Raw genomic sequence first — 27,141 nt, 5'->3', positions numbered from 1 at the left:
CCTACCTCTTTTTTCTTAGGTGCCATATTGACACTGTAAAAAAACAATTAAAACAAATTACAAAAATTCTATATAATTTTTCTTGTATAATAGAAGAGTAGCTTAATAAATACCAAAAAGATTTATTTCATTATGTGTTTCATTTACTGAGAAAAATATCTTTAAAAATAGCTTAATTTTTCGGCGGTCCGAGTCCCTGCGAACATGTTCATATATCTCCATTTCTACCGAACACTCAGTAACGATAAAATTAATTTTTATTGTTTGAATGTGAACTGAAATACGCCGAAAGTTTGGAAAAGATCCGTTTAACAGTTTCTTAGAAAAAAAATCCCAAAATCACCTTATTCCTAGCGTCCTAAATAGAGCTCCCCCCTTAACCAACTCCACCAATAGTCTCTTATTCCGTGCTCCTTTTTATAGCGGTTCCTGATCCAACAATATTGAGTATGATAGCACACAATTTGGTGAAGAAAGTGGCAAGTTTGACCTTTGGCTTATCGATAAACTTTCAATATCTTACAGACTTGAATGCGAGGAAAAGGGAGAATTGCATATTAGTCAACGAGTTACGACTAGGTATCTGAAACTCCTGTATTCACCAACTATCGTGGGAACCATCCACAGCAATCCTACAACTCTAAAACCGAAAGTATCGTAAACTTAAATGTTTATTGCCCTTTTAGCCGCTTGTGCTTAACGTCTAGGCGTTCATCCAGCTTTGCAGTGTTTAAAAAGTTTCGTTACGCTATAACTCGCATTCCGTGCCCGCAATTGTCAATTCGGTGGAGTTTCACGCTTTCGAAATTCTTCCAAAGCTACGAGCCTTTACGGGCAATTAATACATTCGTTCAGAAGCTCGACAGATTACATGTCGAATGGACTTTAGTCTGCTCGGTTTCGAGCCCAGCGTTATCGTTGCTAATCCCATTACATCACGCCAATAAAATATGCGAGCAGCGCACGCGATATATGTTGGAGGAGCATCGATCCCTGGGGTTGACCTTGAGGGGAGCGACATCACCGTTCATTTGCCGATAAAAGATAGCATTCGACAGGCAACGACCAGCCGGAAAGCAGTCGAACTAGTTTCGTGCATGCACGAATCATGGCCTGGTTTCAGCAATGTCAAGTGCACGGGGACCACGGCCGAAGACCAGGCCCCTGTTGCTTAACATCAACTGTCAATGGACCCGGCCGGTGTCATTCGCCTGCCAGAATTTCTCTCTACCATGTGGAAGCCCGCGGCCATTCTCCAGATACCGAGCAACAACCGAGGCAGCGTGGGCGTTGGGAAATAAAGAAATCAGGGGTCGACAGTCTTTCTATGGGGGTTCGATCCGAATACGGTGAATTCTTAAGCCGTGGCAATTAAGTTAATTAAGTCGAGCTCCTTCGTATGGTTAATGAAGCACCGCGTTGACTTAATTAACGTCCCAGCGAACTGCCGGAGGTTCAGTCCGAACTTCCAACATATCTTGCGCCCAGGACCTGCATTTTCACCGGATTCGAAAACGTACGGTTAATTAAAACGCGCGCGCTGCGTAACCGCCACTCGACACACTTTTAATTAATGGGATCGTCGACATTGGGAATTTTGGCAACGTAAGCGCTCGCCTGTAATTAGTTGTATTTAATGGAACAGCCACCAGGTATTGCAACTCTCATGAATTATTTACACGCGCCAATAGCCCCATTCAATGGTCCAGCCGGCGGCGTCTGAAAATCGGTTAGCTAATGAATCATTAATCGGTGAGACGTTGAGCAAAGCATTCTTCCTCCTCCGTGCGAGTGCCGATTTCCCAACGAGCTGTTCGCTAATTTTCAGACGCTTATGATTTATGAAACGATGTTGGAAATGCGGACTGCAAAAAATAACGGCCTCCTTCGTTCTTGATGGGTATGTTTCTTTGCGAACCAATTGCAAATCTTTACTTGTATTCGCCTAATAAGTGCAATTTATTATACTTTGCATCGGTGGCTACCTGTTTCTTTTATTCGAACTGATCGTCGACCGCCGTGCTTTTTGCGCAAAGGGAGAGATGCTTCGCGTGTTCATTGCCAGTAATGACGTCAAGAAAGTGCAAACAATTCCAGTAACGTCTTTTACAGATACCAAACAAAACGAGATGATCGCTGGGCAAAAACTGGAAGAAAGGCACGCGGGATCTTTGATCACCGAAACGGACGTGTTTTCTCTCAATGCTCCTCCACGCATGTAAAGATCGGGGGCACGTGAAAGGCGTTTTTCTTGTACGATTTTCAAAGGACAGTCCACGAAACGGACCACGCGTTCGTTTCGCTGCGCGCTGCGGCTTTCAATCTTTACGGTCCCAATTACGTCCGAGTACCCTCTATCACGCATCGCCTGACCTTTAACGGTACCTTTATCGTTAATAAATGCAGAAAGCCTCCGCGGTAATTTCAGGCTTCTGATGGGATTAACCGAGATAACTCATTCCTGGCGGCGTTCTGACGAAACGTAATGCGTCTCGATTGCGGAAATTTGAATCAATTTGTGGTGCTTTACCCAGCTCGGTTGCGTGCCGCCATTTTCTGGGTCGAGCAAAATAGCTCAAGTGGAAACACGATTTTTTCATGAATCGCAGCGCAGATGGCAGAGGTCGGTGGACCAACTCAAGGACCTTCCTGATCAAGAGTAACTGGTTGTGAAAAAACAATGAAAGAATTCCTAATTCTCCTGCACACCTGATTATTATGAATGCTAAAGAAAACTGATAAAGCATCCGAGATGTCTTTAGATCGAAATGTTTGATCAAGCGAGTCGAACTTCCTGCAATTAATGCACGCTCGCGAAGCCGTAAGAATTTCAGCCCCACTCCAGCCAATGTATTTTAACATCGTGCCGTTCACATGCCCCCCAGCGCTGTTCTGCATAAAATATGCCAGCGGTCACGGAGGTTCACACGAATCTTTACGTCCATCAGGGACGCGTGACTGAAAAGAAAAAGAGGATTCGAGCCTGCCACGTACTTTCTTAGCGGACACGCGCCCGAATGTTTCCGTATTCTAGCCACGTGTAATCATTGACCAAAATTTTCGTGCCAGACAGTCATCAACAGAGCGTGCGGCTCGTCAAGGAAACCCTGAAGAGCATACTGATCCCTCGCCGAGCCAGCGCTGTTTCTTTGACGCATTACACGTCGGAATACAAAGTGAACGGTCTGGTTACCCTGTCGTGAGCTTGACATTCGATCAGCCAGTGAAAAGTTGATCGCTGGCGGATCAAAGGTGAGCGCTTCGGTAAATGCTGCGAAAAACCGGGACAGATATTCACAGGAGGCGATATAGAACATCTGTACCGTTTTGCTCACAAGGGGAAGTTTTTAGGTGTCCGCCTCCGATTGCTTTAGTTTTTGGATATGTTTTAGAGAACCGAAACATAACAAATATGTGCTTTTTTTTTATTTTCGCCCATTTGAATATTTAAGGGGTGAAATCATCCCTCGAAGTTCATAAGATTTTTAGGTGTCCGCCTCCGATTGCTTTGGTTTTTGGATATGTTTTAGAGAACCGAAAAATAACAAATACGTGTTTTTTTATTTTCGCCCATTTGAATATTTAAGGAGTGAAATCATCCCTCGAAGTTCGTAAGATTTTTAGGTGTCCGCTCCCAATTGCTTTAGTTTTTGGATATGTTTTAGAGAACCGAAAAATAACAAATACGTGTTATTTAATTTCATTTGCATATTTAAGGGGTGAAATCATCCCTCGAAGTTCGTAAGATATTTAGGTGCCCACCTCTGATTGCTTCGATTTTTGGATATGTTTTAGAGAACCGTAGAATAACAAATATGTGTTTTTTTTATTTTGGCTCCTTTGCATATTTAGGGGTCAAACCACTCCCCAAATTTCATAAGAAGAGCTACAAAAGTTCCTACTGATATTGTAAAGAATATTATAGCATTGTGTTGAATAACACTTGATATAAATTTCATTTGCTTTTGTACCTTTTCTTAAGAACTTTGATGGTTGGTTTCACCCCCTAAATATGCAAATGGGCTAAAATAAAAAGACAGGGATTTGTTATTTTTCGACCATCTGAAACATAGGTATCTAAAAACCGTAGCAATCGGAGGCGGACACTTAAAACCCTCTTGTTCTCATTGTCAGTGAAACGCGCAGCACACGAGGGGCATGAAAGTATGCGCATTAGAAGCACGTAGCGGGAATTTGATTGTGTTCTATACTCGCGGAGCAGACGGAAAGTAAAAGGAACCGTTCTGTACGGAGATAGGCTTGTTTGGGGGCCACTGTGGTAAGCCGAGCCTGAAGAAGACTCGTGGAAACTGTGGATATAACTTATTCCTGGACATGGGCTCACGTTTCATCTTATGCAATGATAATCAACATTCCCTTTAAATATCCGACACCCATTTACTACCGTTTCTCAAACTTGTACCCTTGGAATGCTTCACATAAAACGGCATAGAAATACCACGGACAAGCCGTCAGGCACTCACGTAGAAACTCGGTTCCCAATCTCGATCTCGTTATTGGTCAAAACAAACGGATGTAACTAGCCGAAAGGAAGCTATAAATCAGTGCAACTGCAATGGATGACGATTACCTCATGCTGGACGCGTGTGTATCTTCATCGCGAGGCATCGTTCGAACCTAGAATTATCAGCTGTCGTTACGCGCGTTCAGCGGCGTTATTGTATCGAAGGATGGCTTCCTCCTTGGTCTCGCCTCCGCTTGTGAACGGAGCGTGGAACGTTCTCGTCCGGCGTGTTCACGCGCAAAAGAAGAAAGTTGGGTGCATGCACTCGCCGATAAAAAAAAAAAGAGGAGACGCGTAGTTCCGGCCGATAAAAGAAGTTTCACTCGTTGTCCTCTCCCACCTCGTCGCCGTGCATCTCTTTCAGCGTCGTGGCGTACAACGTGGGTGAATTGCGATTCGCTTTGTCGATCTCGGGCGGCATCGCTGCCAAGGTATCGTGGACACGGTGTTTCACCTCATACATATTATCGATTAATTTATACGAGATCGGGAGCCACGCTGCCAAGGCCGCGGAAAACTTCACGTGAAATCATCGAGCGGTTTTCCGCCACGGGGAGCGAGTAAATGTAGGTCGGCCAGAAAACAAATAAAACCGCTGCTAGCTAGTGCTCGTGAAATTGAAGGACTTTGGACGATTCTCGAGGGACGAACGCATTATTCGATTGCACTTCCTTGAACTTTACAAATAGGAAATTAAAGAACGATCGAGCATAATGTCGAATGCCACGCGGCGTCTATTACCACCAGTTACGGAAAATAGTTTATATTTACGTAATCCACTCAGCATGCCTCTGTTTTATTACTATCCCACTTTCCTCTGGTGTATGGGACATTTTCTCTTATGGCAGAGTCAGCTCGATTTCGCTGTTCAATGGGCAGTAAAATTCTCTGCTGCGACGCCATCGATATCGTCCCGCTGTGTCACATTACTCGTCGCGTATACGTATTGGAAATGTTATTGACAATAAAAATGCCTACTGTGGAAGAGTGCAATCAGTATATACGACAAGATAAACCCAGCGCGACTATAATTTGACCGATGATAGAAAATCTCGCGCCCACAAGCCAGCGGACTTTCCCTCGATTGAAAGCTCCTCGCTTTCGACCTATCGAGTTTCGCGCGACAGGATCGCTGCGCGGAAAAATTAGCAGAATAACCGACACTAGATCTGCGATTAGAGATCACCGAGCGTACTCTGCTCGCGGCCGGAATCTCGCTTTGATTTTAATTGGATTGTACTGCATCGTGGTTTCAGAGCCACGTCGGAGTTAAACAGAGAAAAGCGTAATGCGCGTTTTCTTTCTGCGGCACGTTTGTTGTGTATCGTGGAAATACGGTGAAGGATAAACTGGGCGCTAGATCTTCTGCGTTAACACTTTTACTCCTCGCTTAAGGGTATTTGCCAGTCTTTTTTGTCGAAAATGAAGCATTTCTTTTTCATTTAATTACAAAGTAGTAAATTGATGATGAGACTGTATATTCAAGAGGATTTTAAAAAAGTTTCTTTTGTTTTGCAGTGATAACTCAAAAAACGGAGCTTCAAATCGATTTTAATTTGATTTTAATCTTTAAGCATGTTAAAAAAATGTGGAGTTTCGACCTGAACCTAAATTGAAGTTAATAGAAACTCTAATTCTTTATGGGAAAAAACTAAATCCTCATCTTTGTCTAACGAAGAAAGTACTTTTTTGAAAAATCGCCACTTTGTAGCAATCATTTTGATAACTTTGCTTCTTTTATAGGTTTAGTGCAGAACCAGAGGTGTTCTAAAAAGTAGAATTTACGCAGGTTTAATTTAAGCAGGTCGCTGAATTTCGTTTCGTTTCGTTAAAATCGCTGCAAAACAAAAGAAACTTTATTGAAAAGCTTCTTTAATGACCCAGCTGTAGCGTCATATACAATGCATATTTTTAATTAAACAAACATGTTTTTTTAAAGCTTATGATGTTAATAATCATTGTGTCAATGAACAAGTATCGGCTTCAATTTATTCCTTTGTAATTAATTGGAAAACAAATGCTTCATTTTCGACACAAAACGACTGTCTAAGTAGTACCCTTAATTAAGCTTATTTGGAACGCAAACAGAGAGGCTGGCTCGAGTGTATATTATGCCTTTGCTTGTGTGATTTAAACAGTTTCACGCGCACTGAGCTTCTGCAAACATCGCCTTTTGTGTGAAAGCGAACCTGTTAGTCTTCTCGCGAATCATCCCGCGAGGAAGGCTCCGTCGGGGAAAGCTTTTCGGTTCGTTGCAGTTCCTCGAACCTTTCGAACGGTATAGAGTTATCTCTCCAACAGCACGTCACGTTCCAGCGTATCACGTCATGTCAGGGATACGGACACAATAATCAGCATCGTCAGGTATCCAGCCGCGAATACATGATCCGCGAATGTAATACAAGTCACCGCGAATCCGAACATGCTTTGCGCGCCACTGACTTTTAGACGGCCGCTAGTGGGATTCTAATAAAAATAGAAAAGCCCGCAATGGAATTTATAGAAACGTGTATGCTCCGGTTGAGATCGATCAGAGTACATTTGTGACTTGAACGTTTCGATCCTCTATATGGACCATATTCGAGATAATAACGAGATGAACTGCGGATAACAGCGGCAAGTTTGTGTATAGGCTAAAAGAAGCCGCAAACGTTTAAGGGGATTAGGCAGACGGAAAATCGATTTTTTATTGCACTTTTCCGAAAGTACTATCTTTTTTAAATAAAATGCCACTTGGTTTATAGTGAAATTCGCAAAATTGTAGATTTGGCAGCTAGAAACGTCAATTGGCAACCGAAGCGAAGCCTTTGCCCAGAAACTTTAAACACGTTTTTCTCGAATATTTTTTTTTCTCTTCATTTTTTCCTGATTGCCAACGAATTGAGGTTCAGATCGACTTGGAAAAAATTACAGGATGTGTAAAACATGTGCCATTTCGGGGCAAACCTCTTATAGGGTCCGTAAAAATTCGAGATTTTCATAAAAAAATTAAGATGTCACCGGATTTTGGTAGCGCACAAACAATGATGGTGATTTCACTATAAACCAAGTGGCATTTTATTCAGAAAAGATAGTACTTTCGGAAAATACAATAAAAAATTAATTTTTCGATTGCCTTGAAACACAGCCTCCCCTTAAACACGGAGGCTTGGGACAACTTTAAAAACAATTCACTTCTTTTTCATATAACCAATTAGCAATAACTCGTACGTGAGTTGCATATTGAATTAACATTGAAATTGTCTCGACTCTTTTAAATTAAAATATTTGATGAAATATCGCGAAAAGGGACACTTGTTAGCCTAGGAGCGCCAAATCTCCAAATCCGCGCCCTTGCCCAGTAAGAAAATGATTTGGCTCTCAGTACGGAAATAATACATATAGATTAAAAACTTCATCGAAGTAAGAACCCACAATGTACATATAACTGCAATGTACAAAAACATAAACGGTACACGGATATTACTTTAAAAATAGTGGGTGATACGATCATAGTATCTCCGTTTAATCACAAAAATAGTATCAAGGCGAGCTGGTTACTTCCTCAGACAGCACTTATTCGCGTAATCGTCCGTGCGGTTGCTTAAGATAAATTGTTGCGGTAACAGTGATTCCATTGATATCGTTGGAATAATTATGGAAAATTACACAAAAATCGCATTATGCGGTTAGAGCCTCTGTTGCAATCGCCGGGGATGACTGTATTGGGAGTAAAATCGTGCGAAAGGTAGCAGCACGTGACGGAAGCACAGTTAATTAAGAAATCGCCTCGCTACAGTTCTCACGTGCGCAAAGCAGCTGCCACATGAGCAGCGTTTCTGATCCGAATACGCGGGAACAAGCGCGACAGGTATCCGATAAACGAGGTCGCGTGATCGCTGCATACCCTCGTGTTTGTCAAAGCGCAGTGGAACGCGCGTTTCGGGCGATTACCTGCGCAGGTGGCGATAAATCTCTTCCCATCTCCGGTGAGTGGGTTTAATTAAGCTGTGAAATTAATACGCGATTTTATCACCGTGTGATTCCATCTCACTGCAAGTTTCGCGTTCTGTTTTGTAAATATGATAAAAATTCTTGCAATATCCGCCGAAATAGGGTGCTTATGCATACGTAGCTTCGAATTTCGTTACACACAGGGTGTCCGCGTAGTTGAGGCTGACGACATCGTGGGTAGGGAAAAAAGATCAGAGAAAAGTGATTAAATTGAAGCTGCTGCGCTTCTTACATCTGTATTTTTTTTAGTATAATCGTCCGTGTGGTTGAGATTTCAAATGAAAGTAGGAAGTGAAAAGTGGAAGTTGTTTTTCTCCATTTTATAAAATTTGTCTCGAAAGAATCGTCTAATGAAACATTCTCAACTTTTACTCCATCTAAAAACCTCCAACTCTTTCTGCTCGTGCAATTATATTTCTCCAACAATCGTGTGTTCTTCTGTCCCCCTTAAATCCTACATATGCACTTATTTCGTCTCGCGGTAAACGACCTGGTTAAAATTCTTTTCTAGAATTGAATTTGCATATGACGGCAGGATAAACACTACAGGTACCTACTATTGTATGACCTAAGCACTGCACCTTGGAACAGACCGTTCCACCGCTCGTTTTACGGCCCGGTGTTTTTCAAGTCATTAAATTAATCAAGATAAACGGCTGCGCAATCGCGTGCGAGTACGAAGGTGAGTAGAACACCGTTGTGCACTATTGGTACGCAAGTAAGATTCTTTTGCAAAGGGAAAGGCTCGCACGCGTTTCGACGCGAGGTATTCAATCCTTCCTCCGCCGAGCAGTTCGAAAAGTTGCATTCATTCGTTTTCAATTACATATAGGGTGTTCCAAGATCGCAGCCGCAAGATACCCGGCACAGTGTCCGCGATCTACCATAACATTTCCTCACGACACGTGTCATTGTAAAACAACCACCGTTCCATCTGTCTCAATGTCGCGAAACAACTTATCCCGCCGATATCGCGCTCCGCGGCAGAATCGTCACGCATCGGGGCACCTCACAGTCGCGACGAAACTGTAGCTGGCCTACTCGAACAGTTCGCTGCACGGTCCATCAGCTGTCGATCGCGCAAAAACTAGGCGTTGCATCATCCTAGGATAAAACAAATAACGCGCCGTTTCGTAAACTTTCCATCGGGTTTCTCACGTGACTGACACGATGTCTGCCCACTGCGAAATGAAACCGTGCACGGGAGATCTCTCCAAGCCGACGAAAACTGACCTCTGTCCGCGATCCGTCGAGCAAACGTACCGATGCAACGGAGTCGTTACCAGCGACGAGCCCGTCAGCGCTACTTTTACTCCGCGCTCTAAGGCGAACGTATCTGGACCGAACTTTCGACTTCTCCGCGAGCAAAAAAGGGAATCTTGATTACGCCGTTACGGCATCGGCGACAGGAGGAAGCGCTTGGAGGAAGTGGTCGAGATTGGCGCGCGCATGGGAGACGCGAGGGCAGCCGCACGCTGGGCGCAAATTGACGTGCGTGATTGCACTTTGACATATCGATCCAGGAACAGTTTCGACAGGCGAGGGGTGTGGTGTTGGCAGGATAGAGCGGCGGTGAAGGATCGAGGACGGCGGGTCGCCACTTTCCCGACCTCGTCACACCGTCTCCGCGCTTTGCACGCTCTTGTGTGCCGGCTGATCATAGCCATAAAGGTGGCTTCCCACTCCCTCGACGGAGACGTGGGTGCTACCGCCCAAGGAGGACAATAGGCTCGCCTGGCTGCCACGATTTCGTCTCGTTTTTTTCCTTCCGTTCCGTATAACTTGTAGAAATGGAACAGGATGTGTCGAAAGCTGCGCGAGCAGACGGTGAATTTGTCGCAATTCGTCGAACGCTCACGCCTAATTGTCGAGCTCGGCTATGCTTTGCAGGAGGCTCTACCCCGTTGTCTTCACCATGCATATCCCTTTCTTAATACCTACTTCTTGTCCTGCCGTGCGTTGGGATTCCAGCAACGTATCACCAACCACCGCGATACACGATCCACCTAACACGCGGCGGCGTGAAATAAACTTCACCCACGAATTTCTACTCTGCGGTCAACTGTGCGAAGTATCGAGTGCGGAATTTTAAAGTTACCAGGCGAAGAGAGCAAACGGGACGTTCGTTATTCAAATTTCAGAACTGCCGGCTTCTCCATCGCGCGATCCCTGCGGTCTCTTCGAGTGCCTCATATTTGGTGCCGGTTATTAAAATCGCAATCGAGCGTATCGATCGAGAGCGGGCAGAAACCGCTCCTGACACCGGCACGGGCTTTATGTAAGAGTACCGCGACGGCTAGAGAGCCGCGAAACGTGAAATTGCAGGCCTGTACACCACTGTCCAGGGCTTGTCTTCGCTGGCTGGTAATTAGTCGGAACACCGGCCTTTTTGTCAACAAAGCGCTATCTACCGTTGCCGCGTGAAACGGCCGCGAAATGCTGTAATATTTCACTGTGACGCGAAACAATCCAGCGACAAAGAGAACGCTTTTTCGCCACCGGCCTCTGATTCCCCTGGGCTGGGCTTTCCATCTTTCTTCCGGGATTCGGTCGAGGCCTTTTCGACTCCGTTTCGCGCGGAGTTCACGTTCTCATGCCGCCTGAAATTTTTTCCATAGCTATCAGGAAATTCCGGATGGCAATCTTTCGTGACACCTTACTTTCGACCTATCCACTGTCGGGGCTTGAGTCGGTATTACAGTTCCGTCCGACATCTCGAGATGTAACGCGTGTCGCGTGAAACGTGAAAATCAAGTGGAAGGCCTGATTTGCTCGCGGAAACGTTCGGTGGGGTTGGGAAAAGAGGAATACATAGATCGCTTCGGGAAATAAATTCGAATCGTCCAGTGGAAACAGTGGCTCAGGATGGAACGACGCTACTATTCCGCGGTGTTCGCGTGGTGGCGTAGTAAAATGATGTAACAGAGCGAAGTTAGGATCTGAGTTGGCTCGTAAGTAAAGTAGAGGGTAGAGGCATGTCTGGGCGCGTGACCCAGTACGCCGCGACGGCTGGTACATGTGTGTTTGTATTCGCATGAACACGCGCGAATTGCACCGGTTATTTTATATTGTGGCCTAGCAGGGCGGCCGACAAACTGGTATCCCATTAAGTGCAGGAAGTGAAGCAAGTACCGAGACTTATGGCAACAGATCATGGTATTCCCAGAGTTTTACCAGTGGTCTGGTTGACTGCTAATTAACAGCCGGACGGAATACCAACGAATCTGCACGTCTCATGGAGCCTCGGGCTGTGCAGGTGACGGTGATGAAGCAGGCTACGTTTCTGGTGAATGAAGCAGGAGCCACAATACCCAATTGAATTGTCTAAACTTCGTTGATCTTCACTGCGCGCACGTGAATTCCATTTCTTCCTCTTCATTCTCCCCCGAGCCTCTTCACTGAACCCACAATGCAACTTCCTCGGTAAACACTGATCCATCTACAACGCGCAACTGCAGTAATTTTTTTTTTAAATAGAATCTTGTATTTTCTCTCACATGTATTTGCATTCATTGCTAGTGCCCTGCGACCATTAATACAGTGCACCTTGCATTTATTTGCAACAGTGATGCAGCAGCACCAGAGCCAGACAAGTCGCACTACGTGAATGCCAGGTCCAGCTGTTTGAGCTTCGTAGACGTTAGTTGAGTTTCGTTTTTCCGCACTCGTTCCTCAACGACAGGTTCTCCTCTCGCAACAGAGAATTATGTTCGACAGAGATTGTCGCCGAAGGAATTGGCATTTGGCACTCTCGAAGCGCCATTAGGTTGTCCCATGACGGCGAGCCACTCGTGAACGATTACTGTTAAGTGACGCCGAATGTGACGCTCTTTAGACGAACAATCGGCGCGATGGATGGAGGAAAACTAGAAGCGAGGTGGAATTGGAGAGCACAACGAACGCCAGGCATTCCTCGAGCGTCATGGTGACCATCTAGTCAGCCGCAATCGGCGCAACCACCAGTTCTCACGATGAAGTTAGCGCCGCAAGTTTGTCAGCTAGTAAGATACGAGAGGTTAGTCCACGTTTTTATCGCGGTAGGATGCTACGCGAGACGAAGTACCTTTCGCTTTTACTCGCGGCTGTCTGGGAGGAAAACAAGGCGATACTTCTTTGCCGCTTGCTCGGGACCGGCACGTCCGATTCAAGACAGAGTTATAGAGAAACGTTGACCGGGGACGTTCGTCAGGACAGGGAGATTCATAATGCACGATGTGTGCAGAGATAACCATATCCAGAAACTCTGACGGATGATAAAGCGAAGGTCGGCTTGCTCCTTACCGTGCGAACTACGTCGGTGTTTCCATAAAAAGACGGACGAATATGGCAGCGATTCGTCGGTGACATTTATGAGAGTGGAATCGATTCGAGAAATTAATCGGTTCCTGTCCACCTAAGGACCTCAGCGCCTATAACGGCGCGGCAATTAATTCGTACAAGCCGATCACCTCATTTTCGCCTAACAATTAAAAGCGGTAGCTGACGAAGCGCACAAGGCTGGAATTGGAGTACTGCCATTATTGATAAAAACAATTACATTCTTTGATCACAGAATTCAGCGAAGTCGATAGAATAGAGCGGTACCGTAAACTGCGGGAGCATTGGCACGTTTTCGGAACATTTTGCTGTATAATATAAAAATTAACATTTTTTAATTTGGTTCAGGTATCTTATAATAACATTGCATCGTTTGTGATTGTACTACAAGTGTGAAAATGCATAAAATTGTTTTTTATTATTATTATTATTACTAAATTAAACGGGTGGACACCCTTTGGTTACACAAATGCAAGTAAAGGTACAGGAAAAATGAGCGAAGTTATCAGTAATAAATAGCTATACTAATGAGGTACGGACAGAATCGCGCAGCTCGCCAATGGCCTGCCTTCTGAAGAAGACGACAGAGTTGTGTGAGAAGAAGTCAATCTTGTGGCTGACACTATTGGCCAATCTACAAAGACGATCAATGGTATCATGCTCGCCGTAACTCGTAGCATGTATTTCTAAATAGAAAAGTGTGAATTGTCTAAACATTCTGGGTGGAGCATTGAGTTTAAACAGTTCTAGTAGATCCGGGGAATCAATGAGGTGATTTAATATTTTGAAAGTAAACAGTAGGTCGGGCACGGATCTGCGTTCTTCGGGGGTGGGTAGTCCGAGACTGTTTAGAATGGGGTTATAAACACGACAGGTTCTCGGGATCGGCTCGCCAAGTTTGTAGGCAACAAAGCGCAGAAACTTGTGCTGTATCCGCTCAAGAGAGACAACATGGATCCGATGTCGAGGATATTCCATAGTGTGGAGCAGTAGTTGAGATGCGGAAGCACAAGGGCAAAGTAAAATATTTTAAATGTTGCTGGATTCTTGAATTCGGAGGAAGATTTTATGATAAAACCAAGCATTCTGGAGGCCTTACGTGCAATGTTATTATAATGCTCATTGAAGGATAAGGAAGAGGAGAATGAGACCCCGAGATCACATATGTTTTCCTTTTCCTTTTTAATAGATGTTAAGTAGATGCCAATATTCCCCCAGTTTACGGTATTGTTACGAGTTTGGTGAAGTGAGCGATTTTTGGTAACGACGATATCAGAAGAGAAAACGTAAAAGATAAACTCTCTTCCTTCTTGCATAAATCGGTGTCTTTTTACTTATCTTTGGTTTTCTTCGAGACGATGCCGCGGCCGCGGAACAGTATTTGAATATCGTATTCCTTTCTGTTGTCGAACTGCCCGCCTATTTATAGGTATAATTCTACATCGATGCTTGACAGTACGTATGTACGCTTCCTTATGCAAATTGTCTTAGAAGCCTTCCAGCTCCAAGTCGTAAATAACGTCCCCCGTATACCTGTTACGCGTATCAAGCGAAACGGACGCGAAGAATCGAAGCTCCGTTTCTCACGGGATTGTCACACCTGCGGGAAACGCGCAGACATCCTTCGGTTGAGGAAGAAAAAGAATAAGGTCGATGGAAAGTGGAGAACTGTTTCCGTATTTCGCCGTTCCTCGGCGTGGCAGGGTATTTTGTTTACGGTGCTTGTACCAGAAGAACTCGTACCTGTTAGGTGGACGAGCGAAGTCACGTCTCGTCCTGTCCCACTTTTAAACAGACGACTCGATCGTTCCAGCATACTCTTTTGTTATAGCACTTACGATAATCGATAGCTTCACGCTGCACGCTTACAGCCGGATGCATTAATGCAACGGGATCCGTCCATTATCACGGCGAGCAACAGAATTTTTCTCTCGGGACTTTCTTTTTCCTGGCAGCGAAACTTCCAGTTTTCTGACATCAAAAACTATCCATCGCGTCAGACGCGTCACATCGCCAGCACGCTCCCCTGCTTTGGATATCGAGTGGACACTTTCTGCATCGAGGACCTGAAGATTTGCACCTTTGCGCGTGGAAGTGAGTGGGATCAATCATTCCCTGGGCTTTACACGAATGTGGCCGTGAGTCGCTGTGTTATGCGCCGCATGAATTGAATTCAAGTGTAAGGATGTCGACCACCTAGGGTCCCCGTTTCCAGAAAAACGCTTTCGCGGATGTGGTGTTGAAACGTAACCGAGAAAACCGTTCTGGAAGAAAGCCACGCGCGCGCTATGCCCCCGCTAAGGGGAATGATTGATGATCAGTGGATTCTCGAATGCAAACTTTGACGCTCTAGTTAGAACGTCGCCAACGGGCGACCAAGCAAAACACTCGTTAGGCCGGATGTGTGGACACAACCGTCGTGCATTCGCTACCGTTCCAATCACAGTTCAGACGGGAAGTACACGGCTTTTTCTCCGCGCTTTTCCCCTTCGACTGTATACCTCACGTTAATGGAATTCGGCGCGGCTTTCGAGTACGGGCGGCAAAAGAATTCATCTAGCGACACGTAACAAGTGCACAATTACTGTAGCCGTATCTCAGTTTTATCCCCTTCGATCGCGTTAATGAAAGCAACAATCGACGTGATTATTCCCACGAGGACTGCTCCAGTACGGGTTTATGGAACGAGGTACTAACTGGGGATGGAAAACTCAGCGTTCTGCCATTCGAAGGTGAGTTAGAATCATTTTAGACACTTTTCTCTTTCGTGAGAAGCTTCCTCTTTGAAGCTTCAATTGGCATGTCCGAGTAATTGATTTGTTAAGAAACCTTGCCGCGAAGTTCGTATGGTTTAAAGAGTACAGATGAAAGCAAACTCTACTTAGAAACGCTTCTGCCGAGTCTCGCATATTTGCCTTTGCACCTGTCCTCGGTAGATCGACAGCCGTTGGCAAATAGTCCGTAGGAAGTCTAGGAACTGGCAGCACGCTCGATTGCAGTCACGGAAACGGAAAGTAAAGAAGCAAAACCTCGTCGTTCGGCAATCCTCTGTCGCACAACGGAGACTCGAAAAACAGAAACGAGGAGGTGCAAGAACCGAGATGGTTCACTGTGATCGGAGATTTCACCAATTTCTAACGGCAAGAAAGTGCGTTTTAGGGTAAAGTAGCCGAATATGACGACCTCTCCTAATACGAGACCCCGGCTTATCTCCGCTACAGAACTCTTGATTGTCATAGCGATGCTATTTCTTTACTAACTAACCGTGTACTTATTAGTTGTTTTGTCCGCACAGTGGCATTGTAATCAATTGAGCGCCTTGAGCAAGCACATATTTCTAAAATACGTTGCAGAAAGTTTTTGAAGTGGTTCGATTAAATTACAAATACCTCTAAAGTGGTAAGTGTATAATGATTTTCACAAATACTGTGGTATAGTGCTTGCAATGGAGTTTAATACTTACTCGATGCATATCGTTAAATGATGAAGACTTAACTTCGAATCTACTTAGTAGTTATCGTGTTATTGTTTCCAAATATGAGACCCGTGAAAGTTCTGCTGATGAGAGTGAAGAAGAAATTATTCTGAATGATGAAAGTGATTAAGAAAGAAAATTATGATACAGAATGCTTGTCTTGTACAGGTCTTTATTCTCCAGATATGCTAGGTGAACAATGGGTTAAGTGAACGTATAAAGTGTTAAGATGGGCGTGGTGGGCCCATGAAGACTTCGGTGGTGGGCCCGCGAAGCCTGCGGTAATGAAGAAATAGATTTCACATGCCGGCTTTATAAAAAAAGGAAGAAAAAATAAGTTTCAGGACAAAACAAACTGGGTCTCATATTAGGAACCCATTTTATTGTATCTGCGTATTTGAATGACTTTCGATTTTATTTTATTATGAAGAAACCTAATTTTTGTTACAGTAGGTTGCTAAAGAATACATATTCTACTTTTAAAACGTGTATCGAATTTTAATAAAAGTGTTCTCAGTCAAGAGTTATGATGTTTTTAAGAAATGTGTCTCACATTCGGCTACTTTACCCTGTGTAGTTAGTTTTACGGGCTGTTGAATGATAAGACTGATTTGTAGAATTTAGTCTTTATACCAAACATAATGTTTATGGTTATTATATTGTTTTTGGTATTCTTTTAAAGATAATATATTTTTGTTGATCCGATCCTTCATAAATAAACATTATTAATAAAATTCTGTTTTATTTCATTAGAAAATGAAATATTTCATTAAAAGGCAACCCTTATATCTTCGAAACAACTTACCCCAATGCGATAACAACTTGCCCCATAAAGGGGTAAGAAGTTCCGCTACGACCAGCCACAAGTAAATTACTTTTTATGAAAAACCTATTACAATATATTAATCACAAGCTTGAAATCATAAAATATAATAAATTTAACAAAAAATTAGTCAATAGTGAAGAGAATAACTACATTATTTTCCAGTCATTTTTTGTTTTTATCGAAATCGGAACTTTTAGCCCCGGTCTCCCCTACCTAAAACCGCCGAAAACCAAGTTCCTTTGCAGGATCCTAAATGAATTCCGCCCAGAGAATTACCCGTCAATAATTTACTGAATCAAAATGTTTGTAATAAACCACTAAATCATAACTCTAACATTCAATTCATATTAAATACATTTTCCAAATTCCTGGAAGGTTAACCTCTTTCCTACAATTTCTGAATCAATTCAGTCAATGGTCACATCTTGCGTCACCTTGATTAACGAGGCACGATAGTGCGTGTAATTAAATCCGCGGCAAACGAGAAGAAACGGGTGAAATTGCTGGTAAAAGTCGTAATTAACGGCGATCGAAAGTCGTCGTTCGAAGAAAACGATCGATGCCTGTCCCCCGTGGGCAATTAATACGACTAATTAGGTCTACAGCGAATCGGGACAGCCTTCGTGTGTCCAGTGCTTATGCATGGAGGTCGTCGACTCGTGCGCAAACGGGACCGTGGATCGTCTCGCAAATGGGGTGAAAACAACCACTCGCGCGGAACATCGGGTCGCGGTGACGATCTTTCGGCCTGTAAGAAATTTGAGATCGACGCGGACGAGATGTCAGCCGTCCCGAGACTTTCTCCCAAAAACCGTTACTTATTCTTCACTATCTTCCCGTAGTATAAAAAAGCAGGCGGTCTGCCCCTTTTCCTTGCGGACGGCCAATTTCTAGTGGTTTAATCGTCCTTTCTTCACTTTCACGAAACCTGAGAACTGGACCACGGGTATACGCGATACCTCGTCCTGATTGGCGATTAACGATTGTACGAACCGCTGAAAGAGAAACGCAAATTCGCGATCGCGGTCCACCATTGACTTTTACGATTTCGTGAACTTTTTTTACAGGGAGAACCGTACGCCTGGCCTCGGGTGATCTTGCGGTAAATTCGAGAGATGGAGGAACCAGCGTGCAAATGCGAATGTGTCCGCGCTGAGGCAACAGTTGTCGGAAGAAACCCGCCCCGCGGGCTCATCAATTTACTGTTATGGCTCCAAAGAACCGGGAGAACCAGGCGTAAGTCGACTCTGTGGCGGCCAACCCAGTGAGTCAAGGTCGATGGTAAAAAGAGTAAGAGAATTGCATGTTTCGATGAAAGTAACGCAACAAGAAAGTGGCGAGATGAAGTATCTCGTAAGCCCCGCGGGCGACAGGGAGCTTGTAATGACATAAGTATGTAAATTGGGAACCCAGAATTCTGTCCTTCACCCTCGCATCTGCTCATACCTTTTCATGTCGATCTATCTAATATTTATGGAATGTCTGATTCAGAACAATATCAAAAGATCGAATGGTAAAACCACTTAGACATTCGACGGAATAGTTCTTTCTCCTACAAGTGCAACGAGCTAGCCGAATTAGCGAAAAATAAACGTTTCCTAGGAACCGTCTGCTCTACGAGTGAAGCTCGGTCGAAGACACTGCGAGCAGCCATAAAATCAATCCGACCGTCTAAACGGGGTGCAGCGATCGGTGGAGGCGCGTGATAGATGCAATTTCGAATCCATTAGAATCAATTTCCTCAGCGGAGCACCGCTATTGCACGGGACGCACGCGTGACGTACCCGCGGCGGATTGCTGTCGGTGGTTTCACCGTGATTGCGATTCCAGACGAACGCGTCACGAAGGAATCGGATCGTTTCGCCGGTCCGGCAGGAATGCGGAGTTTAACCTAGATAAGCGGGTCTGCTTAGAGGAAGAAGAGATTGATGCCACAACAAAAGTCGCTCGTTCGACTTAGCCGCGATTTCTACCTTCTTTTTTCACCTTTGTCGCTCTGCCGCCCGCTCCCCGTTTCCGCCGCGAGTGAAACGCAGAGGGGAGCGCGGCTCTTCAAGTTCATCGATTCGCCTCGGTCAGAAGCAGCCCCTCGGTCCTAGCGAGCACTTCGTCCCAGTTCGTTCTTATTTCACATGCACCCGTGGCGTCACGGATCCTTTCCGGTTTTTCTTGTGCACTGGCGTCCGGAATGCGGTGAGCTGTCGGTCAGCTCCTGTAGTGCCGTTCCCCGGGTGTTGCTCCGCGTTTCGATAACCGTACGCGAATGAAAGTTCGAGGGGCATGATTCAAGACATGATTCACCGGCTTGGAAACTACAGGCCTCTGTTTCAGCGCTGATCATGTTAAGGCGCGACGCAGTACCTATATGCATGGTCAGCTGGAAGCCTGCAGGGAAGCTTGAAATGGAAAATAAAGTGCTATTTACCGCGAAGTTTGATTTAGGTGTTATCACAACAGCACTGCCTTTATGCAATTATTCATTTCCCTCTCTTTTAATCTGACCTCGTTTAACTTGCCAACTACTTAGGCGTTTGAAAGTCCCTAATGTCTCGCGCGGGTTTTATTAATTGCTGCCAGTGCGAAAGCACCATTTACTTCGAACAGAACGAATTAATTCGCGAGTAGGCAGTTTGAAATACACGAATAGTCCTTCTGGCAGGGGAATGATCCAGTTAACAAGTTCAATTCTCGCGCAACAATAATAAATCCTATCCTTTTAGCTATCTAAGCCAAAGCCAGGCCTGCTTTGGTGCTCTAACTTTCCCAGCCACTCTTCTAAATTATATCATCGCTCGTTAAACACGTTCATTCATTAAAACCACCTCACAATGAACTCCTGCCTCTCTTGCTCTTCTTACGCTCCCGGTAGTTAACTTTTTTTTACAAAGAGCTCGCGTATCAAGACCACCCGACTTGTTTCTTTCACAGACACACGACGTGCTTCTCATTAAACCGTTAAGGACGCCAGACATCAGACACGCGGAAACAAAGAGGCTGGGAACACGCGAGGAAAGGAGACAGAGAAGGACTGGCACCTGGTCGGCTCGATCGACAGGCAGTCGTTAACCTGCGGTCCGCAGGCCAATTTACAGGAATTTCGTGGGTACCGGCGGGGGAACGGTCGTGATCATCCGCGGAAGAAACAACGGACGGTTGTTCATATGTAGGTGAACAACTCGTTCGACCAGTCCTCGATGAACTGTTATATGCACTGGCACTATGCCATCCGCTGAAAACCCATTTCTAGCAGCAATGCCAGCGAGTTGCGTGCCTGGGACGTAGTTGTAAGCAGAGATGAAAAAAGAGCAGGTAAGGGTTTCCTCAAACGCGATCGACGGCTCGCAAAGCGCGCGTCGATTCGAGGAAACGTGGCCGCGATAATTTCCCACCTCCCGTCCGGCTCGTTACCTTTTGTCCACTTACATTCGTGAGGTCGCGGATATGGGCATTCGGCGACAATTAATCAATGGCTGCGCCGCTTCGAGGAACTACGTACGCGGGACATTGGAGGTGAGACGACGGGATTTCACGCGGGGCTACAATAGAATTGAATAGCGAACAGAACGGTTGGGAAGGTACCTTCCAATACGTTCATTAATTCCTGGAGTTGTTGCAAGGTGGGATCCATTTCGAATACCTTCGATTATGTGCTTCGAGGGAAAATTCTGAGATCCGGTTAATGAATCCAGCTGGAACCATTATGGAGAACAATCGCTCGTTGTATGCAAATGTCGACCGCCGTGAGGGCGCAACGAATCTTGGGATACGTTAAATCGTGTACCACTGCTCTCGATTATGCGGGGGTGTGTGAATTTCAACGACACTGTGCGGACGTTTCCGTGCACGCGCCAGCGAACGAGAGATTTATAAATTTTCTGAAATGACGCAAGTGTTTGCAGAAATACAAGCTTGCTGGTGAAAGATAGTGGTAATTGAGAGGATGTGGTAAATGTTCTGTATTCCAATAAATTACGTTTTTTGTATCTTATTAGTTAATACGTAATGTTTTATATTAAAAAGAAATAAGATTGGTTTCTACTTAATTCGCCAGTGCGAATTGTTTTTCTCGCAATTTTAAATGCATTTCAGTTTCTTTGCAATATCGCTGTGATTATTGTTCCGGGTTTTCAGGCGCCGTAAGAAGTAACCGTTATCCTTCGTAAATGAGATAACGGTTTCGGCATATATTTTCCTCATACATTTTTAAACAGCTGTTGACCCCGCGATTTCTGAATGTCTATAAGCCCATTATATAAAATTTCGTATCCCAAGGCAGCTCGATGCTTGTAAAAAGCGTAAAGTTATACACTTCAATTAAACAAGTGAAATTTTTAGAAAAGTACGTTTTCGAGTTCCGACTGAAAAATACGGCACTTTATGTGTATCAATGTAATAGATAGCCGTAATCTAATAGATAGTCGTATCTGGTATTATTAAGACTCAAATGATTAGTAGTCTTTTTTCTTATCATTATTACACGATTTGATAGAAAGGAGCGTGCCATTCGGAAGCAAAACTAAATTTCGGTATTCTTATCGAGTAATGGAACGCGAGATTGAGAATGGGAACGATTAAAACGAAACTGGTCGCAGTATTTATGCTCCTGATTGCTCAGCAAAAACTTGATCCAAGCAACCAAGAACGGGTAAACTTGATCATGCCTAGCCATTGAAAAGCCCAGGCTGCGGATACCAGTAAATCACTACAAACAAACCGATAACCATCTAGGTTAAACACTTTCATCGTGTCTGCCTCTTGGCAAAGGCAGCTAAAATACTCGTCCACTGATTTATGAGACGCCTAGCGAATGAATTTTTCATAAAATACGCATTGACTTCTAATTAATAGTTCCACGATTGCGCAACGCCGATGGCGTCGTTACGCTTTTCCATTCGCCCACTGCGTGGAAACGGCAACCCGGTGAACGACACCGACGCAAAGATCAGTAGCCGAAGATCAGCCCAAACAACCACCGGGCCCACGATGGGCACAAGTCAGAGGAACAATTGCTGCGTGTATAGTGATTAGTCGCGCTTGCCGTAATTATAGCAATTACCTCCGTAGCCGGTGATCGTCCAACGTTTACCGCGTTTCGCGATCGAGCTTCTGCACCCGGCGAATTAAAATGTTGGCTAACGTAGGGTGAAATCAGGGAATTTACGGAAACCGGGTTGTAATCGAGAGTTTTCACAGTTGGCAGGCATCGCGAGAGACGCTCGGGAAGTCCCGGAGAGACGCTAGGCGGGAAAAGGCGTTCATCCCAGATCGATGGGATCAACGCAAGCCGTAATAACTTAATTCCTCGAACGACCCAGATATGGGGTACCTACTTTGATATCACTGCGTCTGTTTCACGCGCAACGGCGCGATTTCACATAGCACGCGCACAATTTCTCTCTGTCTTCCTCTTTCTCTCCGTTCCCCTCGGAGGATTGTCCTTCCGAACCGACAGCGGTCTTGAACCGACCACTGCTAATCGTCCGGCGAATTTCTACGAGTTTTTTTGCTCAAGACGTTCCACAAGACTATCACTGGCGACGCCGGACACGATCCTCCGATGTTACGCCGCGATACGAAACGTCAGAGGGTAGCGAGGTCTGATTTTGGATTGGAGCGACCGTTCACCGTTGTCGGAAGTATTCGCGAAGGACGGATGCTCGAGCGACACTCGGCCCGTGAGAAGGGAGACGGACACCAGTCGCGTGGCACATCGGGTAGCAAGTGAAACCGACTCTAGAGACAACAGCCTCGCCTGACATTTACTTTGACATTTATCAGGGTAGACTCGTCCTCGTGAGAGCTTAGAAAAAAGTTTCGCGGCTCGTGGGAAAAACATGATCGTCCCAGGTGTATCGCCGCTACGGGCTGACTCGCCACGCTCCGTCCAGGACGATTCTACTCGCAGGACCGGTAACACCGTAGAGCATCCAACACATCACCGTCTATCACTGTCCATCGGTAGGTTTCTCGTTCCACATATAAGGCACACTTCACTCGCGACTACCTGCCGGGTTGGCGCGCGAAAATCCGCGCGGCATGGATGTCTCGCGGTCGAAAGAAACCGAGCGTATGAAGAGAAAAAAAAAGAGTGGTCCCGGCGTGTCGCGGCCGGGGAGGGCATCGAAGAAACGGGAAGAACCAGAAAGGAGGAAGAAACCGGGAGGAAATGGTGGCAGAGGAGGCAGCGAGAGGAAGGTCGAGGACCGTGAAACGAGGATAACGATACCGGCACCGGCAGCGGCTGCAGGAGGAAAGGATGACGACGAACGCGCGGGCAAGAAGGAGGAACAGCGGTTGGGGTAAAGGTAGAACAAGCTGGCAGACGTATCAGACAGAAGAGGATAGTAGAAGAGCTTAGAAGATGACTCACCGTTCTTCCTACCGGCGGTCTGCGTGACGCGTATGGCGAGTGAGACCCGCGTGCACGCGAAAATCGTCGCCAGGGCGAGGATCGCGTGGCCACCGTACAGTCTCATGGTCGAACCTGGTCCCAGTAATCTCTGTCTCTCTCTCTTCGCCTCTGCAACTAGATCTCTGTACTTCTGGCAAGACTTGCTGAGGCAATGGCTCAGCGCCGACTGAGACGTTCTTTGTGCTCGCCGCTCTATCTGGACTGTCACTCCTCCCTCTTTCTTCCCCCTGTTTCCTTCTCTGCTATCGGGTTTCACACCGTTCGCCGGTATCCCCAGGGAGCGAACTGGCCCCGCGACGGCGATGATGACGGGCGGCCGCGATGGTCACTTTTAAAATCCCGAAATCCCGCGGAGGCGCGCGTCGTCCTATCGGCTGTTATCCGACTAGTCGTGATCCACCGTGCCTGCTGTTGTACACCTATTTAAAACCTATCGCTCCACCTCGCGCTCCTTACCATTGGCTCCTGCCCCAATTCCTTGTCCAATGATACACTCTCGCGCGCGTTCACCTCCTTTTCAGATCGAGACGTACGCGGCCGGCCGGAGTGGTGGCAGAAAGCGTCGGATAGTAGGTGGTAGGTGGTGGCCGTCTACCAGGTAGGTGGTAATATCTCCGGATGTTTGGAAGGCGCCGCGCTAATAATCAGCACCGAGCACTGGAAAAGTGACGTTCAATGTTCTCCCCCCGACGCCACGCCGTTCCCGCCGACTTCTACAGTCTCGATGAAGGTGAAGGGGTTTTAGGTGGGGTTCGCGGCTCAGCCAAGATCGCTATGCTAACTCTCCAGGCTTTCTTGCCCGCAACCCGTCTACGTGTCCGTTTTACAGTCTAACGACGCTTTGCCTCGCTCTGTCTGATACTGGTGCACGTGGTGGGGCCCGGGCACCCTGTCTTGGACAGGCATGAGAGACGTTGGGACCGATTCGGAAGCTTCTTCGCGCGGATACACGTTTCACGATCGGAGTAGGCTATTTTCTATATGCCTAATGACAGTCACGGGTATGCCGGAGCAGGGATATGTTGATAAACTGTGGGTAGGAGGAATGTAGTTATATCTTAGGTAAAGGTGGTGGTGTGGTTGAATAGCGGGACCTAAGAGCCTAAGGATAAGAGGTTGCGTAGTGTTGGGAGATTAATTTATTAAGCCTACAACAAGTACTCCATTATATTCCTTCCACTCACGACGCTTTGGCAGTGGCCCCTCGAAATGTAGATCGTGTCATTACTCGGTGTTTCCCTGTCTATCGAGCAAGGGGCTTAAGATTAACTGAAATATCGTCCTGGAGCTACTCTAAAAGTCGCGACGTTGAACAGACCTGAACCAGATTATACGGTTCGGCTGGATATACCTATAAATATTGTTAGACAGGTACCATTTATTGGTCGATGAAAAATCATACGATCAATAAACGCTAGCAATACACCGAAGAGTTTCGAAAGCGTTCGAATAACGCGACGACTAGTGAGATTTATTCAAGTGGTACGCATATTTACCGGGGCTCTCGAATCGGGTAAAGATATTCGCTTCGCGGCTCGATCTGGTCTTCGATTTCTCCTTTCTACGTCTTTCCCGATCAAAAAACTCTTCGATCCGTCTTAATGGGTGGTCGTTTTGATTTTTCAGAACGCGAACACGACGCTGGTCGAAAACATTTGACTTTTATGCGGCGCGATCGGCTTCTAATCGCGGGAAATATTTCTTCCGAGTCGTTCGAGGAGAAAAGCAAGGAATGCTGGACCCGTTAAGGTATTTACATTCTATCTCTGATCGCCCAGACTTCCGTAGTGGACACAGTCTGGTGGAAGCTTCTTTAAATCTCCGACTTTCGATGCTTAACTGGGATTTACGATCAATTATACTGGTCGACTGTCAGTTACACGTGAATACGAGGTAGCCTGCGATCGTTTCGAGGATTAATCATCCTTGACGCGGGGATTAAAACGTTAAGAGAAGACTAAGAGAACGGTCTAGTCGATATGAATAACTGCCGAGTGAAATTAAGACTGAGAACTTTAAGGACACCTGTTGCAGACGCTGATTAGAAGGGAATTTGTAAATTAAGCGACTCTCAAACCCAATTAGGAATCACAGTTATCTTCGACATGGATGTTTGCCATCCACTGTGTTAACTTTTGTCGGGTAACCATTTACTATACATCTCTTCCACAAGCAACCCTTCAAATTTCTCATCTACGAACACATTTCCGAACGATTCCATAAATCATAGGATCGATACCCTTTAAGGTTTCTAAATGCAACTTATGTCCTGTTGGAACGTCGCTACAGCATGAATGCGTCATATCTTATGATGAAACCAATTGCGGTCCGACGAAACGTTTGAGTCATTTTTCAGAAGGACACAATTTACACCACAGGAGTTTCAAACGGTTGTTGTGTCTTTTTAACGATATATATATATATATGTGTGTGTGTATATATTTCCACAAGACTTTACACACCACAGTACTCAGCCTGAATAATCCGAGCGGCGGAAGCCGTAAACATCCCATAAAGAGGAAAGTTGATGTTGAAAAAAATCTTTACCAAAGTTGCTCTTTACATTCGCCCATTAAAAGTCACCGAATTACTTGAAAGTGACAGGTGCCGATGATTCGTTAGCCGGAGACTGGTAGGGACCTTTCCTCGTACCGCATGAACTTTCTTTCGGAGCGGATCTCGTCTCAATGAACCGCAGAACGCGTAGCCCGTTCATAATTGATTTATTGGTCCCAAAGACCGTGGTGATTAAACCAGTTTCCCAGTGCGCGAGGAGTAATTGTTTCCGCTATTTGTGATAGGTGTTGTACTACACGAATCGCGGTGGAACCTCTCAGAACCGGCCAGCAGGTTCGGAACGTGTCGAAACGATTCGTCACGTAAGACATGTCTGACAGGGCTGTGCGTGTCTATCGTGGACCTCCTGCCCGAGTTCTTTCCAAACGGTGGGCTCGCGCGAAGGAAAGAGACAGAGAGAGGAAAATCGACGGTAATCGCCTGAACGATGCGCGAAGGATGTGAACATTTCGCGCCTACCGACCAAATCTTGCCCGCTGCAAACCTGTCGCGGCTTATCGATTACGGATCGTAGCCGTCCGTGAAATTACACGGCAATAACTATAAACCAAATCACGGCCGTCCCGTGTACACGGGAACTACACGAACGGTACACGTACTTGAGCGTTTTCTAGACTGGAATGTGGCAGGGAACACGCGTGTTCCCGCGAATTTTTCCTAATTTCATTATCTCCATGCGGGAACAGCGCGCCATAATTCATAGGAGACTAGCACGTCTCTATAGCTAATTATTCGCCTAGTATCTAAACTACTCACGATCCGATACTCACGATATTCCTCATACACAGTGTCCAAATATGGCGCGACCATCGAGAGTATAATTGCTCATGATCGAACCGGCATGAAATACAGAATAATTATCGTTTCCTAAGAAAAGCGACCTCTAGAATAAAGCCGGGAATTGGTACTTGTCTGTACTCTGTCGCCAATAAAACAGTTTTGTGAGCTGTCATTATAATTCACACGGCATACTGAACACCCCGTAGAAGAAGACGACGAAAGGAGCTCATGTACCA

General features: G+C 45.6%; 1 protein-coding gene across 3 annotated transcripts in view; it reads right to left on the bottom strand.

Annotated features, from left to right (window-relative positions):
- LOC143378819 (uncharacterized) overlaps nucleotides 1-23,957 on the bottom strand; it is a 43,200-nt gene extending 19,243 nt beyond the window's left edge. Inside the window, exon 1 of one of the 3 annotated variants that reach the window (XM_076830822.1) lies at nucleotides 23,507-23,957. In XM_076830822.1, coding sequence (XP_076686937.1) covers nucleotides 23,507-23,612 — 106 coding nt within the window. In that variant the 5' untranslated portion in view covers nucleotides 23,613-23,957. Of the gene's footprint in view, nucleotides 1-5,296; nucleotides 5,442-9,402; nucleotides 9,446-23,506 lie in introns of those variants that run through there. The other 2 variants (XM_076830823.1, XM_076830824.1) reach the window with 2 other exon arrangements.
- Between the last annotated feature and the right edge of the window lie 3,184 nt (nucleotides 23,958-27,141).

This window comes from Andrena cerasifolii, chromosome 2 (assembly GCF_050908995.1).
Source record: "Andrena cerasifolii isolate SP2316 chromosome 2, iyAndCera1_principal, whole genome shotgun sequence".
In the NCBI taxonomy this organism is placed as follows: domain Eukaryota; kingdom Metazoa; phylum Arthropoda; class Insecta; order Hymenoptera; family Andrenidae; genus Andrena; species Andrena cerasifolii.
Note: the sequence above shows the minus strand (reverse complement) of the source record. Positions and strands in the feature narration are given on the sequence as shown.